Source organism: Gopherus evgoodei, chromosome 1 (assembly GCF_007399415.2).
Source record: "Gopherus evgoodei ecotype Sinaloan lineage chromosome 1, rGopEvg1_v1.p, whole genome shotgun sequence".
In the NCBI taxonomy this organism is placed as follows: Eukaryota; Metazoa; Chordata; order Testudines; family Testudinidae; genus Gopherus; species Gopherus evgoodei.
Window position 1 is genome coordinate 10,847,379 of NC_044322.1, and position 21,932 is coordinate 10,869,310.

The 21,932-nt window shown below is 46.8% G+C and overlaps 1 protein-coding gene across 1 annotated transcript in view; it reads left to right on the top strand.

Annotated features, from left to right (window-relative positions):
• MYO7A (myosin VIIA) overlaps positions 1-21,932 on the top strand; it is a 192,737-nt gene that overhangs the window by 86,831 nt on the left and 83,974 nt on the right. Inside the window, 6 exon segments of the mRNA XM_030557917.1 lie at positions 538-690; positions 14,286-14,470; positions 16,987-17,108; positions 19,376-19,518; positions 19,625-19,738; positions 20,876-21,029. Of these exon segments, the coding sequence (XP_030413777.1) occupies positions 538-690; positions 14,286-14,470; positions 16,987-17,108; positions 19,376-19,518; positions 19,625-19,738; positions 20,876-21,029 (871 nt within the window).

The window sequence follows — 21,932 nt, forward strand, 5'->3', positions numbered from 1 at the left end:
GGGTTGACGACCCTCCTGGATTGGCCGGGAATCTCCTGGAATCAGCCTCCATCTCCCGGTGACTATTAAAGGCAATCCGGGAGATTTTAACAGGCAAAATTGATGGCGCAGTGGGGCTAAGGCAGGCTTCCCACCTGCCTTGGCTCCGCGTGGCTCCCGGAAGTGACCAGCACGTCCCTCTGGCTCCTAGATGCAGGGTGTGGCTAGGGGGTCTCTGCATGCTGCCCCCCACCTGAGCGCCAACTCCGCAGCTCCCATTGGCTGACGGCCAATGGAAGCTGCAGAGGCAGTGCCTGCAGGCAGGAGCAGCACTCGGAGCCGCCTAGCTGCCCCTGAGCATAGGAGCCTTAAAAAACAGCTATATCCTAGTCTTGCAGGGATCTGAGAGATCATTTCCTTTTCACTATGATCCTTTAAAGTTAATGGCTGTCATGCCCCTTGTACTGCATAAACCTCTCATCCTGTCCTTTCCGGATCTATCTAGGGTATATATCGCAGTAGGCTCACATTTGACCTCTTTCTCCTTTTTGTTTCCAGGAGCATTGGATTTTCCCTCACAATGCCAGCCACATCAAACCCATGCACCCGACCTCTATCCACGGGGTGGAGGACATGATCCGTCTGGGGGACCTGAATGAAGCTGGGATTCTGCGGAACCTGCTCATCCGTTACCGAGAGCACCTTATCTATGTGAGTGCCCGCCTGGAGAATGTCATCTCACCCCAGCTTTGTTGTGCTTATCCTAAACTAGTCCAAGCCTCATACGTATCTATTCTCTGCCATGTCCGCTGCAAAGTTTACATGTGGTTCATGCAGGACCTGAGATGCCATTGCACGTGGGGGGTTACTGAATTGGGCAAAGGATATATCTTCTGGATGTTAATTAAATCTGAGTCCTTTTATGTGACCAAATGGGGAGCGCTGTGCCCTCACCTCTGGGCTAGTGGATTCAGGTCCCACATGGGAGCCTGGGTTTACGCCTGAGAGTGGCTCAAGAGTGCAGGGAGTTTCTGCACTGTTATGAGCACAGTGCTTTGAGAGAAGCATTAAACTGAGTTTCTCATTGTCCAAGTGGAAGCTATAGATCCCATGGCCCATGTAACGGCTAACGATCCCCAGGTATTTGCATGGACACCCTTTAAGATCGCAACACGTTTAGCTGACCTATCTGAGGATCCCATGCATAGGGGACGTGTCTGAAGAATCCACACAGCGTGACAGACTCTGGGAATTAAATAACCTGGGGTGTGACAAGGCAGGTTTCCCCCAGTGACCTTGCAATACATGGTGTGTGCACTTAAGACTTATTCATTCCCAATTTCCCGGTGTCTCTCAGCTGCGTTTTGAGTGCTATGATATTTTTCTTAGAACTCTTAAGTTCCTGACATGCACACGCCACCTTAATGCCCCTTTACGTGCTGTTTAAGTGCTCAGCAAAGCGACTGTAAAATCAGCATTGTGGATTTGCAGGTTTGTCTCTCAATGATGTTGTGCCTGGTATGCTCAATTCACTAGCTTTACAAACTCAACCGTTTCCTCCTGATGCTGCATTGCTGGTCTAACACTTCCACAGCCCAGATTCTGCCCTACGTGGCATTGGTGCAGCTGCATTGGTTTTAATTTAGGACATAATGTGAGGGTAAATTGAGTTGCATGGTTGTTCTACTATAACATTACAACTCCAAAAGGAAAGGAGTCAGCGTTCAAAGGGTCTTTCTTTGTTTTCTCAGAGTTGCGGAATCTCTGGCTGCTGGCTTGCAGTTGCAGAGTCATAAGATGCACATTTTTGTGCCTGAAGTAAAACATACCTGCAGTGCATGCAAGCATGCTGTGCGATGTTGCCAAATAGTCAGTGTGATCACGTTAGAGCGGGGCACTTCAGGACAGTTCTTAAATTGTAAGGCTTGCAGGTACTCAATGGCAGAAGTACATTGTTTTGTGCCCTCGCCCATGCCTACACTGCTATGTAAACTCAGGGCTCAAACTCAAGCTTAATCCCCCTTCCATATACACACAAATCATGCGGACCCAGAGTCTTAAGACCCCCCCCGGGGATGGAGTGTGTGAGTTAAATCAGGGTTCAAGCCTTATTGCATTGCAGTGTAGATGCAGCCCCACTGGACTCGTGCTCTGGGATCCACCAGAAGTATCCCACAATCCCCCAGACGGACATTCTTTGTCCTCTGGACAGTCAAGTTTGGTGGGCAGTCAAGTTTTCCCATGCTGTGCCATGAACAAAGGGTTAGCGCGGCCATAGTTTGGGATGATACTAGGAAGTCTAGGACATGGGTGATTGGACTCAGGCCTGCATAATGCAGCATAGATTCAGGGCTCAACAATCCCTAATCTGGAGTTACAAATGAATGTAGATGCTTAAGATCTAGGTTAACTAACCCAGGGTCTGCTAACTCGAGTTCTACTAACCTGGGCTTACCTTGCAGTGTAGACATACCCTCCAAGGTCTTTTTTGAAACAATTTAAGGATTTCATTTAAAGATGAATGATTCATGGGCTGGTAGATTTTAAGGCCAGAAGGGACCATTAGGGTCATCTAGAGGGTGTTCGAATGCTTGAGTTTGCTCTCTCTCTCTCTCTCTCTCTCTCTCTCTCTCTCTCTCTTTCTCTCTCTCTTTCTCTCTCTCACGCACACACACACACACGCCCCTTGCAAAAGTTTGAGGGTGTTGAGATGCTTGAGTTTAGTTCAGGCCTGTCTCTACTTGTGAGACTTCTAGTGGACCCTGTCCTCCAGGTAGGCCAAAATATGGCCAGAGCAGCCTTTCCTTTTGGTATTTTGCCCAGCTCCATTCCTTGCCTCAGATGGAACTGGGGGCCATATGAAAATGAGAAAAAATGTTACATCAGCTTTTTCCAAACCTCTCATAAATGCTGGGCTTGGTTCCAGAGCTGGGTGAATTCTCTGGCCTATGTGATGCAGGAGCTCAGACTGCATCCTCCTAATATGCCCTTCCGGCCCTGAAACCTATGAAGAAACAAGGCAGTCAAAATAGGTTTAGCAATAACTAAGGATGTGATTTACTCATGGAGGTTATGGATACCGTGACTTTAAGGAACCTCAGTGACTTTTTTGGCCGCACCCCTGCAGCAGCAGCGGGGCTAGAGCTCCCATGGCAGGCCCAGGCTTCAGGCCCCCCAGCGGTCAGCCCCTTCTCCCTGTTATTTTTAGTAAAAGTCAGGGACGGGTCGCGGGCTTCCATGACTTTCTGTTTATTGCCCATGACCTGTCCTTGACTTCTACTAAACATAACCATGATAAAATATTAACCTTAGCAATAGCCCACCGTTCCCGATGTTGAACAATACACCTTTGCAGGAACCAGTGTGCAATGTCTCACCAGCTATTTCATTGTACGGATTTGAAGGGTGGAAGACAGTGGGGATGGGGAAACTGCTGAAAATATCCTCCCAGTAACTTTCTGGTAGCTTTGAGTGGAAGATGATTCCTTCACATTTTTGTTTCATTCGAGAGAAATGTGCTGATGCAATGGAAAGGGTTAACATAGCTTCTTAGGTTGGAATATGCATTTTTGGAAGTAAGTGAGGCGAGCTGGTTTATATGTAACAAACAGTTGTCTTGAGGAAAGGTAAAGGTCGGCTGCTTTTCAGTCATGTCTTCACGCAGCATTTTTGAGGCTGTCTCTTGCTTCTTAGTGCTATTGACTCAGGACAGATTCTCCTCTCGGTTCCAATATTCTGCTTTCCCTGTATGTGGGGTCTTTCATAGGCATCAATGAGAGTAATACATCCATCTTCAAAGGCTGAACCACCTAATTCCCACAGTCTATGAAGGAGATGATTCTTCTTAGCCCCTGTTTACAGATGGGGAAACTGAGGCACGGGGAAGTTAAAGCCAACATTTACGAATCCACATTTAGGCACCTGAATAAGTGGCCAGATTTTCGGATTTGAATGAATGGAAGCTACAAGCATTCAGTGCCTCTGATGCTTGTGCCGTTGATTTAGGAGCCTAATCTGGAAATGCTGCCCCAAGGCTCCAGTGGGATTCAGTGTCTAACCCACCATTAGCTATCAGGACTTCCAGGCCCCCAGCCCTGCAGTCAGGCTTTGCTGGTGATGGCCAGTGTAGGAGACTGGAGTGGCCCCTTTCTCATAGGCTGGCTGCAGATACAGTCGGGGGGGAGGGGGAGTCTGAACAGCAGCATTCCTGGCAGGTTCAGGTAGTGGCGTTAATGGGCTTGTTCAGGCATTGGGGGTGGGGGAGAAGGAAGGTGATGATGCCTGGGTGTCAGCCCTAAAGGCAGGGCAGGATCCTGTGGTCGTTTTCTGGGAAGTGAAGGCCCTCGTGGGAAGAAAGTCCATCGAAATGTCCTGTCCCTAGTTTTACACATGCAGGAACGGCAAAGAGGGAGGCTCTTTTAGAGTGAGACTGAGGAGGAAAAGCGACAGAGACAACAAACGGAAACCAAGAAGCAGGAAGCCAGAGGAGGGTAATGCAAGGGTGCTGCTGTGCCAGGAAGCCAGAGGAGGGTAATGTGAGGGTGTCGCTGTGCCAGGAAGCCAGAGGAGGGGTAACGTGAGGGTGTCGCTGTGCCAGGAAGCCAGAGGAGGGTAATGCAATGGGTGCTGCTGTGCAGGAAGCCAGAGGGGTAATGTGAGGGTGTCGCTGGTGCCAGGAAGCCAGAGGAGGGTAACGTGAGGGTGTCGCTGTGCCAGGAAGCCAGAGGAGGGTAATGCAAGGGTGCTGCTGTGCCAGGAAGCCAGAGGAGGGTAATGCAAGGGTTGCCGCTGTGCCAGAAAGCCAGTCTCGTGCTGATGTGCACCTCCACAGCAGGAAGCTTCCTAGAGCCCAGGGCTATCATGCCTGAGTGCAGCCCACATTGCCTGCTGCGCCCAGCCAGATGGCCTGGCCTGGGCCTGGAGAGGCTGGTGCCCTGTGAGCACTCACCTTGCTCTGACTAGGGCACAAAGACTACTGATCTAGAGGAGGAGTGGGCGGATCTCCTCTTGTGGGTTTCTGTGCAGTGGGGACCGGGCTGCCTCTGTCACAGGAGATTGGTGCTGAGTTCTGAGTGCTCGGTGGATGCTGGGTGTCTGTGCCTCCAGCCAGCGCATTAACCTTTTATTAGATGTGTGAAATGCGTCTCCAGGTATCTGTCTTTCATTAGGAGTTTACCCCTAAGCAATGATGAATTTTTAATCTCTTCAACAACTCCAGGCTTGCAGCAGTCACTGAAATACTGCACCATTCCCTTAGCCATACACTGCTTCTGTTCCTACAGCCAAAATGAGATGGCTGCTAGAGGAACGCACATCCCAAGATATCCCCAAAGCTGGGGTAGGAGACAAAGGGACTAGCACAGGCTTGGACAGATGGGCAGTACAGCTGGGCCAATCATTTGTAGCAAAGAATTATTCAATGAGCTTTCCCCCTGTTTCTGTTTGTCTGCAAAAAGACTGCAGTGATATTTAGGCCAGGTCTCCCCTGCAGGTGCTCCCCCAGGACAGGAACACCAGTGTGTTGTATGATCAGCAAGGCGTTCCTTGCATGGACGCAGCTACACCACCTAAACTATATCTAATATATGCATTCAGGAGCTTAATTTTAAGCATCAACTTTTTAAGATTTTGGTCAAAGATTTTAAAATCTGTTTGACCACCGAAGAGCAAAACAGATTGGCTTTTAGTTCTCACATCACTAAGGGGTTTTGGGGGTGGAACCGAGGGGGAATTGAGGAGGGTTGGTCAGAGAGAGAGAGAAATTTTGACAGGTGAATAAACCATCCCTTTACATTATCTATCACTGTGGCAGAAGAAAAGTGAGTAGAGTGTCAGGAAGTGTGGCTGGCAGTTCTGCGAAGCTGTATATGCCCCTGTGAATGGAACCGAGGTGGTAGAGACCAACCCAGCAACAAGTGGTTCCATGAGGTACAATTTGCTCTGACCAGCCCAAAATGATAGTACTCAGTATGGTCCGTGACAGGCCTGCGTGGCTTGAGGGTGTTCCCGGCACTGCTGAATCTTGCAATGAGGCTTCTGACAATCTATGTTTCCCGGTTCAGCTGGCTGGGGGGGAAAGTTCGCCATGACTTGGCCAAAGGCTTTTGTAGTCCTGCTCTAATGCAATATGTGTTTTCCTTTTTCTCCTTCCTTCCTTTTTTAACCCTAAGACTAACTGTGGTGGGAGGGTAAGTATAACACACACAGGTATTGAGCCACTTTGCATTGCTGCAATGCATTGTCACGTCATCTGCTGGCTCGCTCTTTGACATTCACCATTCATGGTGTTTCTCATTTGTCTTGCACTGCTTTTCTGCTGCCCCGTGAATGCACCCAAACCATTATCCCTTCGGCTGCAGCGCTTTGCCGCAATGACAGAAATGTGGCCTCTTCCTAGAAGAGCAAAGTATCGAGTCTGTGGATGTGATGCCAGCTGGACGGGGCTGTAACCAGCTACGTGTAATAGCCCGGTTTGGAGAAAATAAGCAACCGCGACAAAATGAAAAGGGTTATGCAAGCGCTGTTCTGCATGGCTCATGCTTGTATGTGCTGAGAAAAACTGTGCTGAATAGCAGGGGTGTTTTGTTGCAACACTGGGTTACCGAGCAGAGTATTGTCTATCTGGAGATGAACTCAAAGCCATCTGCTTCTGAATAGGGGTTGCTAAAATGCAGGCGTATCAGGTCGTGGTGTGACCCTGCATTCCCTGAGCAGCAAAAACTCCAGTTGAAGCCAAGATGAGTTTGGGGTGCTCTGGGAATCAGGCACAGAGTGGATTTGTTACATGGCTAATGAAAATGTAGGTCACATGGACAGTAACAAGTCTGCAGTGGAGCAGCATTTCCTGGTATAAACCTTCGGCTTTTGTAGAACCATCACTCATACATTCAGCCAAGCTGATCTTTACACCAAAACAGAGGGGCTTTACTCTTAACCAGATTTGGAAACGGGAATTGCAAATATTTTCTTGTAGCTGCCCTTTGGCCCATCATCAGTTCGGGGGCCAAAGACTTGAATGCTGTCAGCTGTTAAAATTGGGCAAGCTGTGTGTATTTGTCAACTAGGAACAAGTCAAACCAGGATCGTCTCTTGAGATAACACAGGAGTTTATGCTGACAGTCTCTTAATGATCACAAGGGAAAGGTCAGTGGGAACATCAAGAAAACATTCCTGCCACTAATGGTTAACTCCTTTAAAAAGATCTTTGGCCATAGTCAGCGTCACAGGTCTTGGCCAGGACAGACAAGTTGCCACCAAAGGCTGGAATATGGGGATGTCACAAACTCATGCCAGAAGCAAAGGCAGTCTTTCTGAGAATGAGTGAAGAGAACACGAAGTGGGATATTTCTGCCCCTATGTACTGTTAAACATGTCCCTACACTTGCCTAGAAATGCCTTATAACTTGTAAATCTCACCAAGTTATGAAGCAGCATGAAAACCTCAGACATCTTTTAGGTTGTGAGTTCAAATCAAGCCCAGGATTCAATCAGAGAGTTACTACCTTTTGTTCACTGTGAAATCAGTTTGGGAGTCCAGTCCAGCTCCCAGTGGGCAAGGATTCCTATGACAAACCCCCCCACTGCTGGCACTAATTGGCAGCCTGACTGAAAGTCTTAGCAGATGCCAAGGATTGAGTGGGCCATAGAGATGGAAATACCCTTCCATGCCTAGAGATGGCCCTTTCAAATCAGGATTGAGGCACTTAGCAGGATTATGTGGGAGAAATTTGAACTGGGGTTGCCCATGCTGGCCTCTCGGTCTCTTAGTCGGGCCTTCTCAGGAGCACTGGCCCAGTATGCTGATTCCAAAAGTGAGTAAAAATTCAAACTCACTCTATCTGCAACTTGCAACATATGTTAGCAAGAGAAAGCTGGAATGTACCTTACTCTGTAATAGGGGTCTTTAATTAATTGCCTGAAACTACCGCAGAAACATTCTCACTCATTCTACGTAAGCTTAGGGTCAGTCACCGATTGGCTGTCTAAGAAAGCTAGCCGCCATGGCTGCATTCCCAGGCAGCTCAACCCCCTGTGAAAGCCTAGTAGAGTTCTTTATCATGGGTGCTAGGAGGTTTCCAATAGAATGGGCTACTTTGCTCCTTCCACCTGGTGATAGTCGAACATGCTGTTAAAAGGGTGTAAGGCATATTAGTTTTGGCATTAAAATGACCAGCTCATTCTTTGGATAGTGTATTCTAGGCAGTATTGGTCTTTTCATTACTTGGTCCACCAGATATAAAGGATTTTGACACTGATCATGTCCTTAACCTTCGGCTTAGGATACATGACTCTTGTCCTGGTCTGTTATCTCTATAAATTGGATATTCTTCTTTGAGTAGTGTCCCTATGGGTGCTCCACTCTAGGAATCTTCACATCTTGGCATCTAAGATCGGAGATTTTTGGTAGCAGTGTCTGTTTGGTCTGCACCTGCACTCTCCCTATCTCGTGCTGTGCTCTCTTGCTAGATAGCGCTGTGTGGGCAAACCGCTCTCAGATCCTTCTCAACTTCTCTTGGCCTGAGCCAGAGCCTTGGCAGAGCCCATTGACAGAGGTTCTACTTAATGGTTTTTTTTTACTAATTTTCCATAGCAGTAATAGACTTCAGTTAGTGTTAATACTTCCTCCTTCTCTTTTCATTTCTTTTAAAAAAAAGTTTTTATTTCGCTTGTAGAATAGTTATCTCCTTAGTGTACGTTAGCTTTCTCTAGTTTTTCCCGTTCGGGAAGTGAACCCTGAAAAGTGTATGCCCAACTCCTCCAGATTTAAACATTGCCTCTCGTGTCGGGAAGCCATTCCTGTCAATGATGGCTATTCCCATTGCCTTCACTCTCTCGAAGAGGGACACATGCCTCAGAAGTGCATGTTTTGTCTCAAATTAAAATCCAGAAACACAAAGAGTCATGGCCTAAAATTTAGACTGCTTATGATGGAAAGCTCACTCCAACCAGCCTCCGGCCCTATAGCCAGGGCCCACCTTGGACAGCAATCCCTGTTGAGAGAGAGTGAGCCCATCAACATCTTTAGATGAAGACTGTCCGGTGACTTCAAAGAGGAAATCCTTGGATTCTTCTTAGAAAGTCTCAAAAAATAGGCCACAAGTTCTCCAAATAGGGAATCGTCCAAAAGAAAAAGGTTCCTGCACGATCAAAAACCTTGGTGCCGACTGATCCATGACTAGATAACTATGAGGCTGCAGGATCCTAAAGTATTGGTACCACCAGTAAGCCCAAAGATCCTAAAAGGGTAGGCTCAAGAAGATTGTAACAGTCGGAAGAAAGGAGTGGCAAAGAAAAACCCAGCTCCTCTAGAACGGCACTGACGGAGTCTTGTAGACAGTGGGTATCGAGTACACCAGCACCACAAAAGGCTACAGCGACATCTGCTGGCCATCCAGACACAGAGGGCCTCCAGCACCGATGACTCTCTCCTCTTCAACGTCACCTACTCAGCTGACCTCAATGGTACCAATGGCTGTTCTGGTACTGCAGGAATTTCGATTCCCCAAAGACTTGATGATCTCGAAGATGCCTGAATCACCCTTACGAGGCACCAACATAACCATGGTACAGCTTACACCCACATCCCTGGACTTACATGTGGTATCGAGATATTCTACTCCACCATCTATGACTGCTCTACCCCTGTCAAGCGACGATGAGGAAGATGATGGGGATGACCTATACTCATGTTTGTCCAAGGTTCTCCATGACAGTACTAGGGAGCTAGTCAGGTAGAAAATCATGTACCGTCAATTTACCACTAGAGTAGAAAAGACCCACCAAGTTGGTATGGAGACCCTTGGATGCCCCCACTCATGCCCTTTCCATCATCTCAACGGCTATAATGGAACCCATGGGTGGCATATAGACAACAATTTTTGAAGTCCTCTAGCATCACCTAGAGGGATAAAGGGAAGTGTTCTTCAGCATCAATAGCCAGACCCTTGATCCTCAAGAGGAGACCTTTGAGGAACAGGAGGAAAGACTAGATAAGGAAGCCATTCCGATGACCAACATTTCTTCATCATCTCCTCATGAGGTGATCATGCCTCCTCCTCCAACTACAGCAGATGACGTCAAGCAATTTCAAGACCACTTTAAGAGGGTAGTGGATTCCCTGTAAATCCCACCTGAAGAAGTCAAAGAGTCACAGCGTAAACTGCCTGACATCCTACAGACACTGTCATCAGCAAAAATTGCACTCACCATCAACGAGGCATTGCTTGATCCCGGGAAAACTATATAGCTGACACCAGCCACAAGACCTCCAACAGGCAAAAGAGCAGACAAAAAATCTGATGTGCCCTTTACAAACAGGGCCTTTTTATTTTCTCATCCTTCCCCAAATTCACCGGTTGACAATGCTGTTAATGAACGTGGCAGACAGCACTGCGCTAAAATTACACCATATAAGGACTAGAAGAGACTGGATTTATTTGGACATAAATCCTATTCTTCAGTGATTCTGCAATTTAGGATTTCCAACTACGAAGCCCTCATGTCAAAATACAACCATACCAGTTATTCTAAATTAAACACCTTTTGAACACCTCCTGTCGGATCAGAAAGAGCAATTTCCATGATCGTTGCTGAGGGGTCAGCTCCTTGTGAGAACAGCATTGCAGGAGTCTCTAGATGTTGCAGATACAGCTGCTCGTTCCATTTCCACAGCAATTGTCATGAGGAAAGAGTTTGAGTTTCATCTCTCTGGCTTTCCCAGAGAGGTGCAAGCTATGGTGGAGGACCTCCATTTTGAGGGATGTAAATTGTTTGCACAAAGATCTGATGAATCCTTACACACATTAAAATATTCTAGGATCACATTATGTTCTCTGGGTATTTACATGCCTGCCCAAAGAAGGAGACGTAGTATGTACCAGATAGCAGAGATCTTGCCCCTACTGACTTTCCCTCTCCCCAGAGAAATTATGATCCTCAAAGGAACAGGCAGGGATTACAAAGATGGAGACCAACAGCCCCACAATCATCAGCATCGCAACCTTCTACATCCAAACAACAATTTTGATGCATTAGTTGAGGCCTGAACCTATCACCCCCAGTCTCATTTGCTCCAACTAAACAAACATCTACACCAATTTTGATGACGGATGCACTCCTAATGGGATGGGGAGCCCACTTGGACACCTACACCATTCAAGGCAAATGGTCCCCTCTTGAATCCACACTACATATCAACTTACTAGAGCTGAGAGCAGTCAGGAACACTGGCTCATGCTTCCCACCAATGATCAAAGACAAATATGTAAAGATTTTGACAGACACGATTGCATGTATAGTCTACATAAACCACCAGGGAGGAGCAAGATCACCTTCTCTGTGTGCCGAGGAAGTGAAACTGGTGCATTCATCAGCAGATCGGCAACTCAGCAATTTGCCTCCTGGGCATACAGAACACTACAGCAGATATTCTCAGCAGAAAATTTTCCAAAGATCATCAATGGGAAGCTGACACTAGCATCCTTCACAGCTTATTCATACATTAGGGAACTCCAAAGATAGACCTGTTTGCCACAGCCGAGAACAAAAAACGCTCCCAATTCTGCTCCAGAACAGGCCTGGGTCACCATTCTCTCAGAAATGCTTTTCTGCTCAGATGGAACAGGCATCTCTTATGGGCCTTTCCACCAATTCCACAATATCCAAAATGATATTCAAGATTAAGCAAGAAAAGGCCAGAGTTATTCTTATAATTCCAACCTGGCCAAGACAGATGTGGTTTCTGAACCTTTTTCATTTGATGGCTTGTCCACCAATTACTTTCCACCCTATTACTCATTTTCTTTCTCAAGATGCAGGCTTGATCCATCACCCAAATCTGCAAGTTCTCCGGCTCAAAGCATGGCTCCTCGATGTTTCCAGAGCTTAGAAATGAACTGTTCTGAGGACATGAAGGAAGTACTGTTACCTAGCAGAAAAAATAACTCCTGTCACACATACATTCAAAAATGGAAGAGATTCCAACTCTGGTGTGATGCAAGACAGATTACTTCTACATCCACTTTGCTATCGATTGTGCTAGATTGCATCCTAAAGCTTAAAGAAGTCAGGCCTATCTGTAAACTCAGTAAACATGCCTCTCGCAGCCATTAACACTTTCCACCAGGAGACAGATAATCATTCGGTGTTTGCTCATCCTACAACAAAAAGACTTCTTAAAGGTATGGGTAACTTCTACCATCCAATCAAAGACTCTGCACCAGTATGGGACCTTAATCTTGTCTTAAACTGCCTTATAAGGTCACCCTTTGAGCCTAGGGCCACTTGCTCATTTCCACACCTCTCTACAAAAACCACATTCCTAGTGGCCATCACGTCTGCTCAGAGACGGGGAGAAAGAGGAGCCTTAATGGCACACCTGCCTTTATTAAAGGACAAGATCACATTATGGCCGCATCCCAAACTCTTACCAAAAATACCTTCAGCCTCCAACCCTCTGTTTTGGGTTTCTTCCATATGAGCTCTGCAGTAGGGAAGGAACTGAGGGCAGTTTGCCTGCACCGCACTATTTAGCATCAAAGCACAGCACAAGACGGGGAGAGTGCATGTGCAGTCCAAACGGACACTGCTACCAAAAATCTCTGATCTGAGGCGCAGGGACACAAAGACACCTAGAGTGGAGCACCTGTAGGGACACACATCTTGAAGAACCTCAGCTACTGCACAAGGCGAGTAACCTTTTCTTCTCCAGCCAGTTAGCTTCCTTGGCCAGCAGGCATTAAGCCCTAGGAGAAGCCTGCTAGAAATGAATCACAAGAGTTAGAGATTGCAAAGGATTGTACTGCCCAAGGGTTAGAAACCATTCTCCCCTTCTCAATGCCAGTTGGTGCAGCACATCTTAAATTGCAGTAGGCCCCTTCACTTAGAGAGGCTGCACTAAGGTGCCAGAGGTTAACCTTGGCACGATCATTGACACTCATCTTAGGATACGCAACTTGGATCACGGTCAATTCCTATAACTGGTTTCATGTAAGGGCCCATGGAGCATGTGGAGAAGAAAGAAGATGCACCTCGAACAGGGCTGTCTGGAGGTATTATGCCCTTGTAATTATACTCTCCCGAGGCACTAAGGGGGACCGGGCCACCCAGTGGATTCAGGGGGCCTGGGACAAAGCAGGGGAGCTGCGGCACTTGTACTCACTTGGCGGCAGTCCGGGTCTTCAACGGCATTTTGGTGGCAGGGGGCCCTTCAGTTGCTTCATGTCTTCAGCAGCACTGAAGGGCCCCCTGCCACTGAAATGCCACCGAAGACCCAGAGCGACTGAAGGGCCCCCCTGCCACCGAAATGCCGCTGAAGACCCGGAGTGACTGAAGGGCCCCCCTGTGGCCAAAATGCCGCCGAAGACCCGGAGTGACTGAAGGGCCCCCCTGCCGTTGAAATGCCACCGAAGACCCGGATCATCACTGGGCCAGGGCTCACAGGGCCCCTGTGGGGGGCCTGAAGGGGGAACGTGGTGAGAAGCGGCAAACTTTAATGAGCTGCAATCTGAGCTGTCTGCAGTGTTGCCTGGAGTCACCAGCACAAACAGGGAGTGAGCCTATGGGATCCTTGCCCCCAGACACTCTTCCTTTGGGGTCTCTAGCTTTGCCAGCCATGCTACCATGTCCCTCCTGTTTGGGTTCCCCAGCACCTCCTGCCAAATGAAGGCTGCTATCAGCATGACCGTGCAGAGGGAGTGGCTGCTTGCACCCTCTTCCTCCTCTGCCGCCCCCATGTCATCCCCAAAGGAGTATCACAAAAGGAGGGTCGTAGGAAGGTGACAATGATCCCCAGAGAGTAGCTGTCCAATATCACAGCACAGCTCCAGGCTCCTGAGCGACCTGTGGTAGAGATGGATCAAAGGCCTTTTCTGTGACATACCTTCATTATTTGGGCTGTTTGTCAAATTTTAAACAACAGGGCTTCAACAACACTGCAAACAACTGTATTATTTGGGCAGTCCAGGCAGTAGACCCTCGTAATGCCCCTGACAGATGTGCGTCTCTGGTGGCTCTGACCATGTTTGTTGCAGAGATGGTCCCATGTTGAAAACCCAGATCTAAATCTCACAGTGATTTAAATCTGGCTCGGAGTTTTGGGTTGGTTTGTGTTGATCCGCACAGTTGAGGCTTTTGCTTCATTTTGACTCCAGAATTCACCCTGCAAATGACTTTTTGAAATGAGCAGCACCTTTCCAGTGGCAGTTGAAAATCCCGGTCTTGTTTTGCCTTTGCATTTGGTCCTGGCTGCCAAAGCTGCTCGGGTGGGGCACCTTGTCCCAATAAACCTTTTTGTGCTTCTTCTCTAGACATATACAGGTTCGATATTGGTGGCAGTGAATCCCTACCAGCTGTTACCTATCTACTCTCCAGAGCAGATACGGCTGTACACCAACAAAAAGATTGGGGAGATGCCCCCCCACATCTTCGCAATAGCTGACAACTGCTACTACAACATGCAACGTAACAACAGGGACCAGTGTTGCATCATAAGGTGGGTTTGTGAATGTCAGGCCCAGCACGGATCCTGAACTAGGATTCCATCCTGCCAAAGGTGCTGAGCACACATACCTTGATTGCTTGTGAAAAGTGCAAGGCTAAAGTCCAAAGAGCATTTAGCCAAACAGCACAGCATAGGCAGTGGCAGTGTCAGCTTCCCCACACCAGCCTGTTAGCAGGGGCAGCTCCAGGCCCCAGCACACCAAGCGCGTGCTTGGGGCGGCAAGCCACTAGGGGCGCTCTGCCAGTCACCACGAGGGCAGCAGACAGGCTGCCTTCGGTAGCTTGCCTGCGGAGGGTCCGCTGCTCCCGTGGCTTCGGCGGACCCTCCGCAGGCAAGCCGCCGAAGGCAGCCTACCTGCCATGCTTGGGGCAGCAAAATGCCTAGAGCCGCCCCTGCCTGTTAGTATGGCCCCTCCTGGAGGGGTGGACAGGAAGTTCAAAGTCTATGGAACAAAGAGTCCTATGGCACCTTATAGACTAACAGACGTATTGGAGCATGAGCTTTCGTGGGTGAATACCCACTTCGTCAGACGCATGAGTCTATGGTTGCATCTGTGCTGGAGCTGGAGGCATAATTTCCAGTTTGGATAGATGTGCGTCCTCTAGCTTTGATTGAGCTATCCCACTAGCAACAGAAGTGTGGCTACTGCAGCACGAGCAGCAGGATGGGATAGCCACATTCCTGCCCAGGACCCTAGGAACTTAGCTGGGTGCCTAGCCTAACTCACCACCACTCCACCATGGCTATATTTCTATTTTTAGCAACTTAGCACAATCAAAGCTAGCCCGCGTCTGTCTTGCCAAGCTGGGAATTGCACAAGACATACCTATGACTTGGCCTCTTTGCTGAGGCTAATAGGTTAAGTAATTGTGTTCAATCCCAGACGTTAAGGATGGAAAAGACCTATTAGAACATCCAGTCCATATCTCTCCCCATGCAAGGTCGGTCAAGCCTTGTTTTTAACATTCCAAGTGATAGGCCTTCTACCACTGCCTTTGATAATTATTCCACAGGCTAATCAAGGTGAATCTCAGGATGTTTTCTCTGATATCCACCTTAAACCTTCTCTTTAATTTCATCCCATTATTCCTCAGGTGACTATACATGCAGAGATCTATAGCTTTGAAGACCAGAAAGCCCCATTATCTTCACCCAGTCTGACCTCCCACATAACACAGGCCACAGAATTAATTACACCCAGAAATTCCTGCCTCCAGCCATAACTTACTCCATAGTTAAGCTGTCTAAGCACTTACTTTGGAGCAATACCTTGCTCCCGAGTGGGTCGGCTGAAATCCGTGGGACTACCTGCACTGTAAGACACTGCCCAGTATGAATTAGAGTGGCAGAATCAAGACCCTCCATCAGGTACTCTGAAACTCTTTTGCAATGTGGACCTGATCTCAATAGAGAGATGATCAGACAGACGATCTCCCTTCCTTCTCCCCACTGATCCCCTCCCCTCCTATTTACGCTCAAAGGGTTTGTCTGAAATAGCATCAGAGCCCCATGGCACCTATAAAAATGGCTTCCGTGGAATTGTAATGTTTTAGATGTACAGAGTGTATTCGTAGCTGTCTCTTAAAGCATTTTGTCAGCTTGAAACAAGACAGAGAACTTGCTTCACTTGGCCAACCAGCTGTCATCTGAACACAAGCAAGTTTCTCTGATCCAAACTGATTCCTCTGTCTTCTTGATGTTTACACTCTCAGAAAGCTATAATGCTGGACTGAATTTGCTTATCAACAAGGCTATGATCATGGGTTCCTGGCTTTCCGGGATGTCTTCTGGGGCAGGGCTGGAGCAGCTGTCAGTCCAGGGGCTGCTGCTTTGCCCCTGCTCAGGAACAGGTCACTGTTGTGTATTTGGTTGTCATGGTTTTTTGTTCCTATGGCAACTGAGTTAGATTATTAGGGGATAGCCCAGCCAGCTTCGGCCGGTTAGGCGAGCTCTGTGTCTGTAAATAAGTGGTAGTTTTGTTAGCTGTCTGCTGTCTGGTCTCAAGTGATTTCTGGCTGCCCCAAGGATATAACAGTCACAGGCTTCTGTGGATTTTTGTTTACTGTCCCTGACTTTTACTAAAATACCTGTGACAGAATCGTAGCCCCTTACTTATCGAACTGGTAGCATGGTGCCTGACCCTGAAGTTAAGATATAGGCCCCCGTAGATTTTGAGTGGCATTCCTGATCCAAAATCAAATCTGGATCCTAAGCTTGCAGTTCATTCCTATCCCTGTGATAGGCCATACAAAATCCCCAGATCCAAGTTTGAATTATTTTGAGGATGTTCTATGGCCTGTATTAGACAAGAGGTCATCGTGGTCCCCATCTGGTCTTGGAATCTGTGAATGCATGTACGTTCAGTGTGTTTGAAATCCAAATGTACAGTCCACTGTACTAGAAACACATACCTCAAGATTTCCAGCCCGTTTGTTTGAATGCTGAGCAGGGCCCTGCTGTGCATGAGACAGGCATTTACTCACGTAAATTCCTTTCAACTTGTACAGTGGCGAGTCTGGTGCAGGGAAGACGGAGAGCACCAAACTGATCCTGCAGTTCCTGGCTGCTATCAGCGGGCAGCATTCCTGGATTGAACAGCAGGTGCTGGAGGCAAACCCCATTTTAGAAGGTGAGCCTTGAAAAGACAGTGGGTGGAGGGAAACACTTCTGCTAATAGTATAGAGGGGTGCTAAAATTAAACTGCATTCCCAATAATTGCTTTACAGCAAGAGCCAGAATTGCATTAGCTCAACACCCACCACTGGGATCAGACTTTTAGAAGAGCTCAACCCTAGAGCTGGTCAGAAAATAGATTTTCCATCTTGTGAAGAAAAAATTGAGATTTCAACATTTTTCTCCTCCCCAATTGGAACAAAATGCCAAAACGCTGAAATTTTTTACTAACTAAAATTCCATGAAAATGTCATTTCAGATCAATCAAAACATTTTGTTTTGATAAATTCACAGCTTTTCATTTTGATTTCAGCTCTTTTTTCTTTTTTTAAAAAGTTCATATAAAAACTGTAAAAAATATATAAAATAAATAAACTTACAAACAAAAAGCAGTTTTGAAATAGAAAATCAAAAAGGGTCAATGTTTTCAAAATGGTTTTTTTCCAAAAAAAATTTCTAAATGAAATATAGTCAAAATTTGTACAATTTTGGAAAAAAAAATGGGTTTATCTGTGTGCTCCTTCTGGTGCAGAAATGGGCATTGTGTGCTCTTCTTAAAATCTGTCACCATCATGACGTAGGCACTCTGCTCAGCTAACAGCTGTGAAGGTTTTGCTTGGTAACGATTCCGTACAGCACCTACCTTTGGTTTAACTCACTGGTTAACATGAGCCTGCATTTAATTTGATCAAAGCCTCAGAACCAAATACTTTGTATTAGAAACAATAATAGCAATTCCAGCTTGTCCTTTGATCAGTTTTGAACACTTGAAGCTGCTTGTACAATAACACAGCTTCCTGGTTCTAGAAAGCTGCTGTGGAGAGTCAGAATTCTGTATGAGGCAGGAGGAAAAAACAAAAGAGTTCAAGGAAGATTCAAGACATAATGAAGGCCACGTTGTCAGCCCCGTATTTACATAGGTGAGCAGGGACTCCCATGAATAGTTTGGCACTACTTTTGTGAGTTAACTGCTCACTGCCGTGAATACGGACTCACTATCTTGCCCCATCATCATTGAGAACATTGGGCAAGATTCCAATGTCCTTACTCAATAGTACTTTACTTCAAAAGGAGTCGATAGGAGTTCGTTACTAAACCAGAGCAAGGGTCCCAGAAGCTGGCCCGGTGTTACTGAGATTCTGAAACCCTGCCAGGTGCCATGCCAGCGGTGCTAGGCATTCTAGTGGACAGGCATATAACAAGATCAACGGCTTATTTCAGAGGGAACAGACTTGATCGAACGAAGTAATAAGACTTAGAGGAGACTTTTGTCTGTCTAGGAGATTCAGCATTGGGGCTTTAATTTGTGGGTTAAACTAATTATCTTTACGAAGTTACAGTTATAGTAGAGGCTTGAAGCTGTTAGAAAAAGAGCATTATTGTAACGGTCTACCCAGGACTGAACTTGATGGAACGCCTGTGGAGTTACCCTTGTTAGACTAAGTGGTGGAGCTCTGTGCTAACCTCCCACTCTAATGTGACATATGACAAATTATTTTAATAGGTGCTCTTTTTATCGGGATATCTGTAGCCAAAATTCAGAAAAAGCCTTTCATGGTTGTAGAAATAAAACAGACATTAAGGTCAGTGCGATTTTCCACTCAGGTTTCTATGTGTATAGATCTTGCTGTGATCTGGAGGATGCACTTTGTTTGAGGCCTATATTCCTTAAATTATTATCTGAATTAATTAATCTCTATAATGTGCTGATTTGTATTGTTTGTTGAACATGAGCTCCCTCTGGTGGTTGGTGTAGCACCTGCACATTTCCATGGATGACCCACCATTCCTTTCTTTCCCACAGGCCAAATCGTATTCTCATGTTCTTATCCTCCTCCACCTCACCGCTTGCAGTCTCCCCCTTTTGACCTTACCCACTAAAGTCTATCCAAAATGCTGCTGCCAAAATAATCTCTCTCACCCATCACTTAGCTCAGATCATCCTCCTCGCCTTCAGCTGACAAATGTCTCTTCCTTCACGCTGTCTCTTATGCAACCCCATTCTGGGAGGAGCTCCCCATAAACATCCCCATTTTCTCTGCCCTGGGTTGAATTTGGATTTATGACCCACAGATGAAAGGCTGTGCAACCTGGTACCAATCTCCTGAGCCATCCTTGCTCCATTTTGTGTCTTGTTTTTGTTGCCCTAGACTGACAAAACAGATTCCTTCCTGAGTCTGGGTACAGATCTCACCTCTGCCGTATTGTGTTGCTTATTCACAGCTTTTGGAAATGCGAAGACGATTCGTAATGACAACTCCAGCCGATTTGGTAAATACATCGACATCCATTTCAACAAGAGGGGAGCCATCGAAGGGGCAAAGATTGAGCAGTACCTGCTGGAGAAATCTCGAGTCTGCAGACAGGTGAGGCAATTGAGAAAAGGCAGGGGTGTGTATTGGTCTTTCCTTTCTTTGGCTGTCGGCAGGCTCATCCTCCTAGCAGAACTGATTCCCTCCTCTTCTGCTCTAGGCCCACGATGAGCGGAATTACCATGTATTTTACTGTATGCTGAAAGGAATGACACCAGAACAGAAAAAGAAGCTGGGTCTTGGGAAAGCCACTGATTATAACTACCTCGCTATGGTAAGAACAGCAGAGAAAGATCTTGGGCCTTGTGACTTTTCCTGATTATCTCTGTATATAAGGGAGTTACAACCAGAGCTGCGAGAAATGTTTCCTAACCTGAAACGGTGTGAGACCCACATGGGAGCTTTGAGGTTTGTTGCAAACTTGAGACCCAACCTAGAGGTCTGTTGTAGCTGTTTGCTCCTGCAGGAGTGAGCCCCACAGCCTTAGATTAGCCGCTGAAGGCATCCTGTCTCCTGCATGTCATGGCTTCTCTACTTCAATTTCTCCTGAGAAGTGGGACAGTTGAGGTGTGCTTTTTAGGTATGCTTAGCCCAGACCATTTAAAGTTTGTTTGGAAATGAGGGCCGAGACCTTAAATGTGACGTGATGTTCTAGCAGAAAGCAGTGGAATGAGTGGAGACCAGGGCTGATGAGCAGACAGTGATCTATGTTCTGAGGAGGTGTGCTGCTGCAGTCTGCACTATCTGGAGATTTCTCAGGACTATGCTTTCAAGCCCGAGTAGATTTCACCGCCATAACCCAAGTGGGAGGTGGTAAAGTCATGTATAATCAAGTTATCATCAACATGGATAGGGCAGTTGGAGATGGTGGAAGGTGTTTCTTGCAACCCAGCATCAGTGAGGAGTCCAGAAAGGGAGGACTCCTGTACTGCCGACTGTCTTGACCATTTGTGGCCATATGTCCCAGATCAAAGGGGACCTCTGGCATGTTTTCTTCTGTCACTATCTTGCTAGGGTTTAATGTTGGTCAGCCCTTCTCCATTCATATGCTGATCTCAGCCACACACTGGGATAGATGGATGGCAGTGGTGTCATTGTAGGTTGAAGGTCTGTTTGGACAGTACTTTTGCAGAATATTTACAGTAGGGCCAAATCCAGAGATCCATAGTCAGCTTTCATTCATTCATTGCTTAGAAAATGCCCATGGACTTCAGTGGAAACTTAGCTGAGTGAGAACTGAGGATTTATATCATAATATGAGATTTCTTTTTCAATTGACTTTAGTGGGGAAAATACTAGGGCCCAGTATACAATATGGCTACAGATTTCTGTACCTGTGCTGCTTCCTGCATGCACATACACTGCTTCCTGCGTGCACTGCACACACTGTGTCACTGCCCTTCCTTCCCAGGGTAACTGCACTACCTGTGATGGCAGAGACGATAGTAAGGAGTATGCAAACATTCGCTCTGCAATGAAAGTCCTGATGTTCACCGACACTGAGAACTGGGAGATCTCAAAGCTTCTGGCAGCCATATTGCATATGGGGAATTTGCGGTATGAAGGTAAGTGGAAGATAGTTGCATATTTATTTATTTTAAAATGCTGAACTAACTCAGATGCTGATACATCGTCCAGGTGCCAAAGCCAGTGAGATAATCAAAATACCAAGATCTTGTCTAATATTTTTTCATCTGTTGCTCTCAAAGTGCATTACAAAGGAGGTCAGTAGCATTATCCCTGTTTTACAGCTGATGAAACTGAGGCACAGGGAGTGGCAGTGACTTGCCCAAGGTCACCCTGCAGGTCAGTGTCAGAGCTAGGAAGAGAACCCAGATCTCCTCACTCCCAGTCTAGTGCCCTGCCCACTGGCCCACACTGCCTAAAGACAGAGTCTCAACCCAAAGAGCTTGCAGCTGGAATTGAATTTGTACTTTGAATTTCATACATACTGAGCTCCCAAAATTGTGCTTGATGTAAGTGGTAGCAGCAAGTGTTCAGCACCTCTGAAAATCAACCTGGAGCCGTCTATCTAGCTACCTACCCCAGGAACATCCGTGGTCCTTAATACAATGGTATCTGACCACCTTACAATCTCTAATCAGGGGAATCAAACTCATTTCATGTGGCTGGCCTGATCCGATGCCCTAGCATTTGGCATGTGCCACATTCAGCAGAAGAGATTCAAATAGAAATAAATGAATATAAACCATGTTGGCAATTGCTTTCATTGACTGTATGCCCCTCCAGTGCCTCTTAAATGCTACCATGTGGTTCAACACCTGTACGTGAGGTCCTGCTGGATTGCCACGCCGGAGTCTGGACTATGAGCATGTAATTTGTAGATTGCACCAGTGTGTTGTGCTCTATCTCCCCTGGGTGGAACCTGCTGGCACGCACTAAATGTTCCTTAGTGTCCTGTTTGAAACAGGACTACATCAATGCACACTAGCAGGGTCTACACGGGG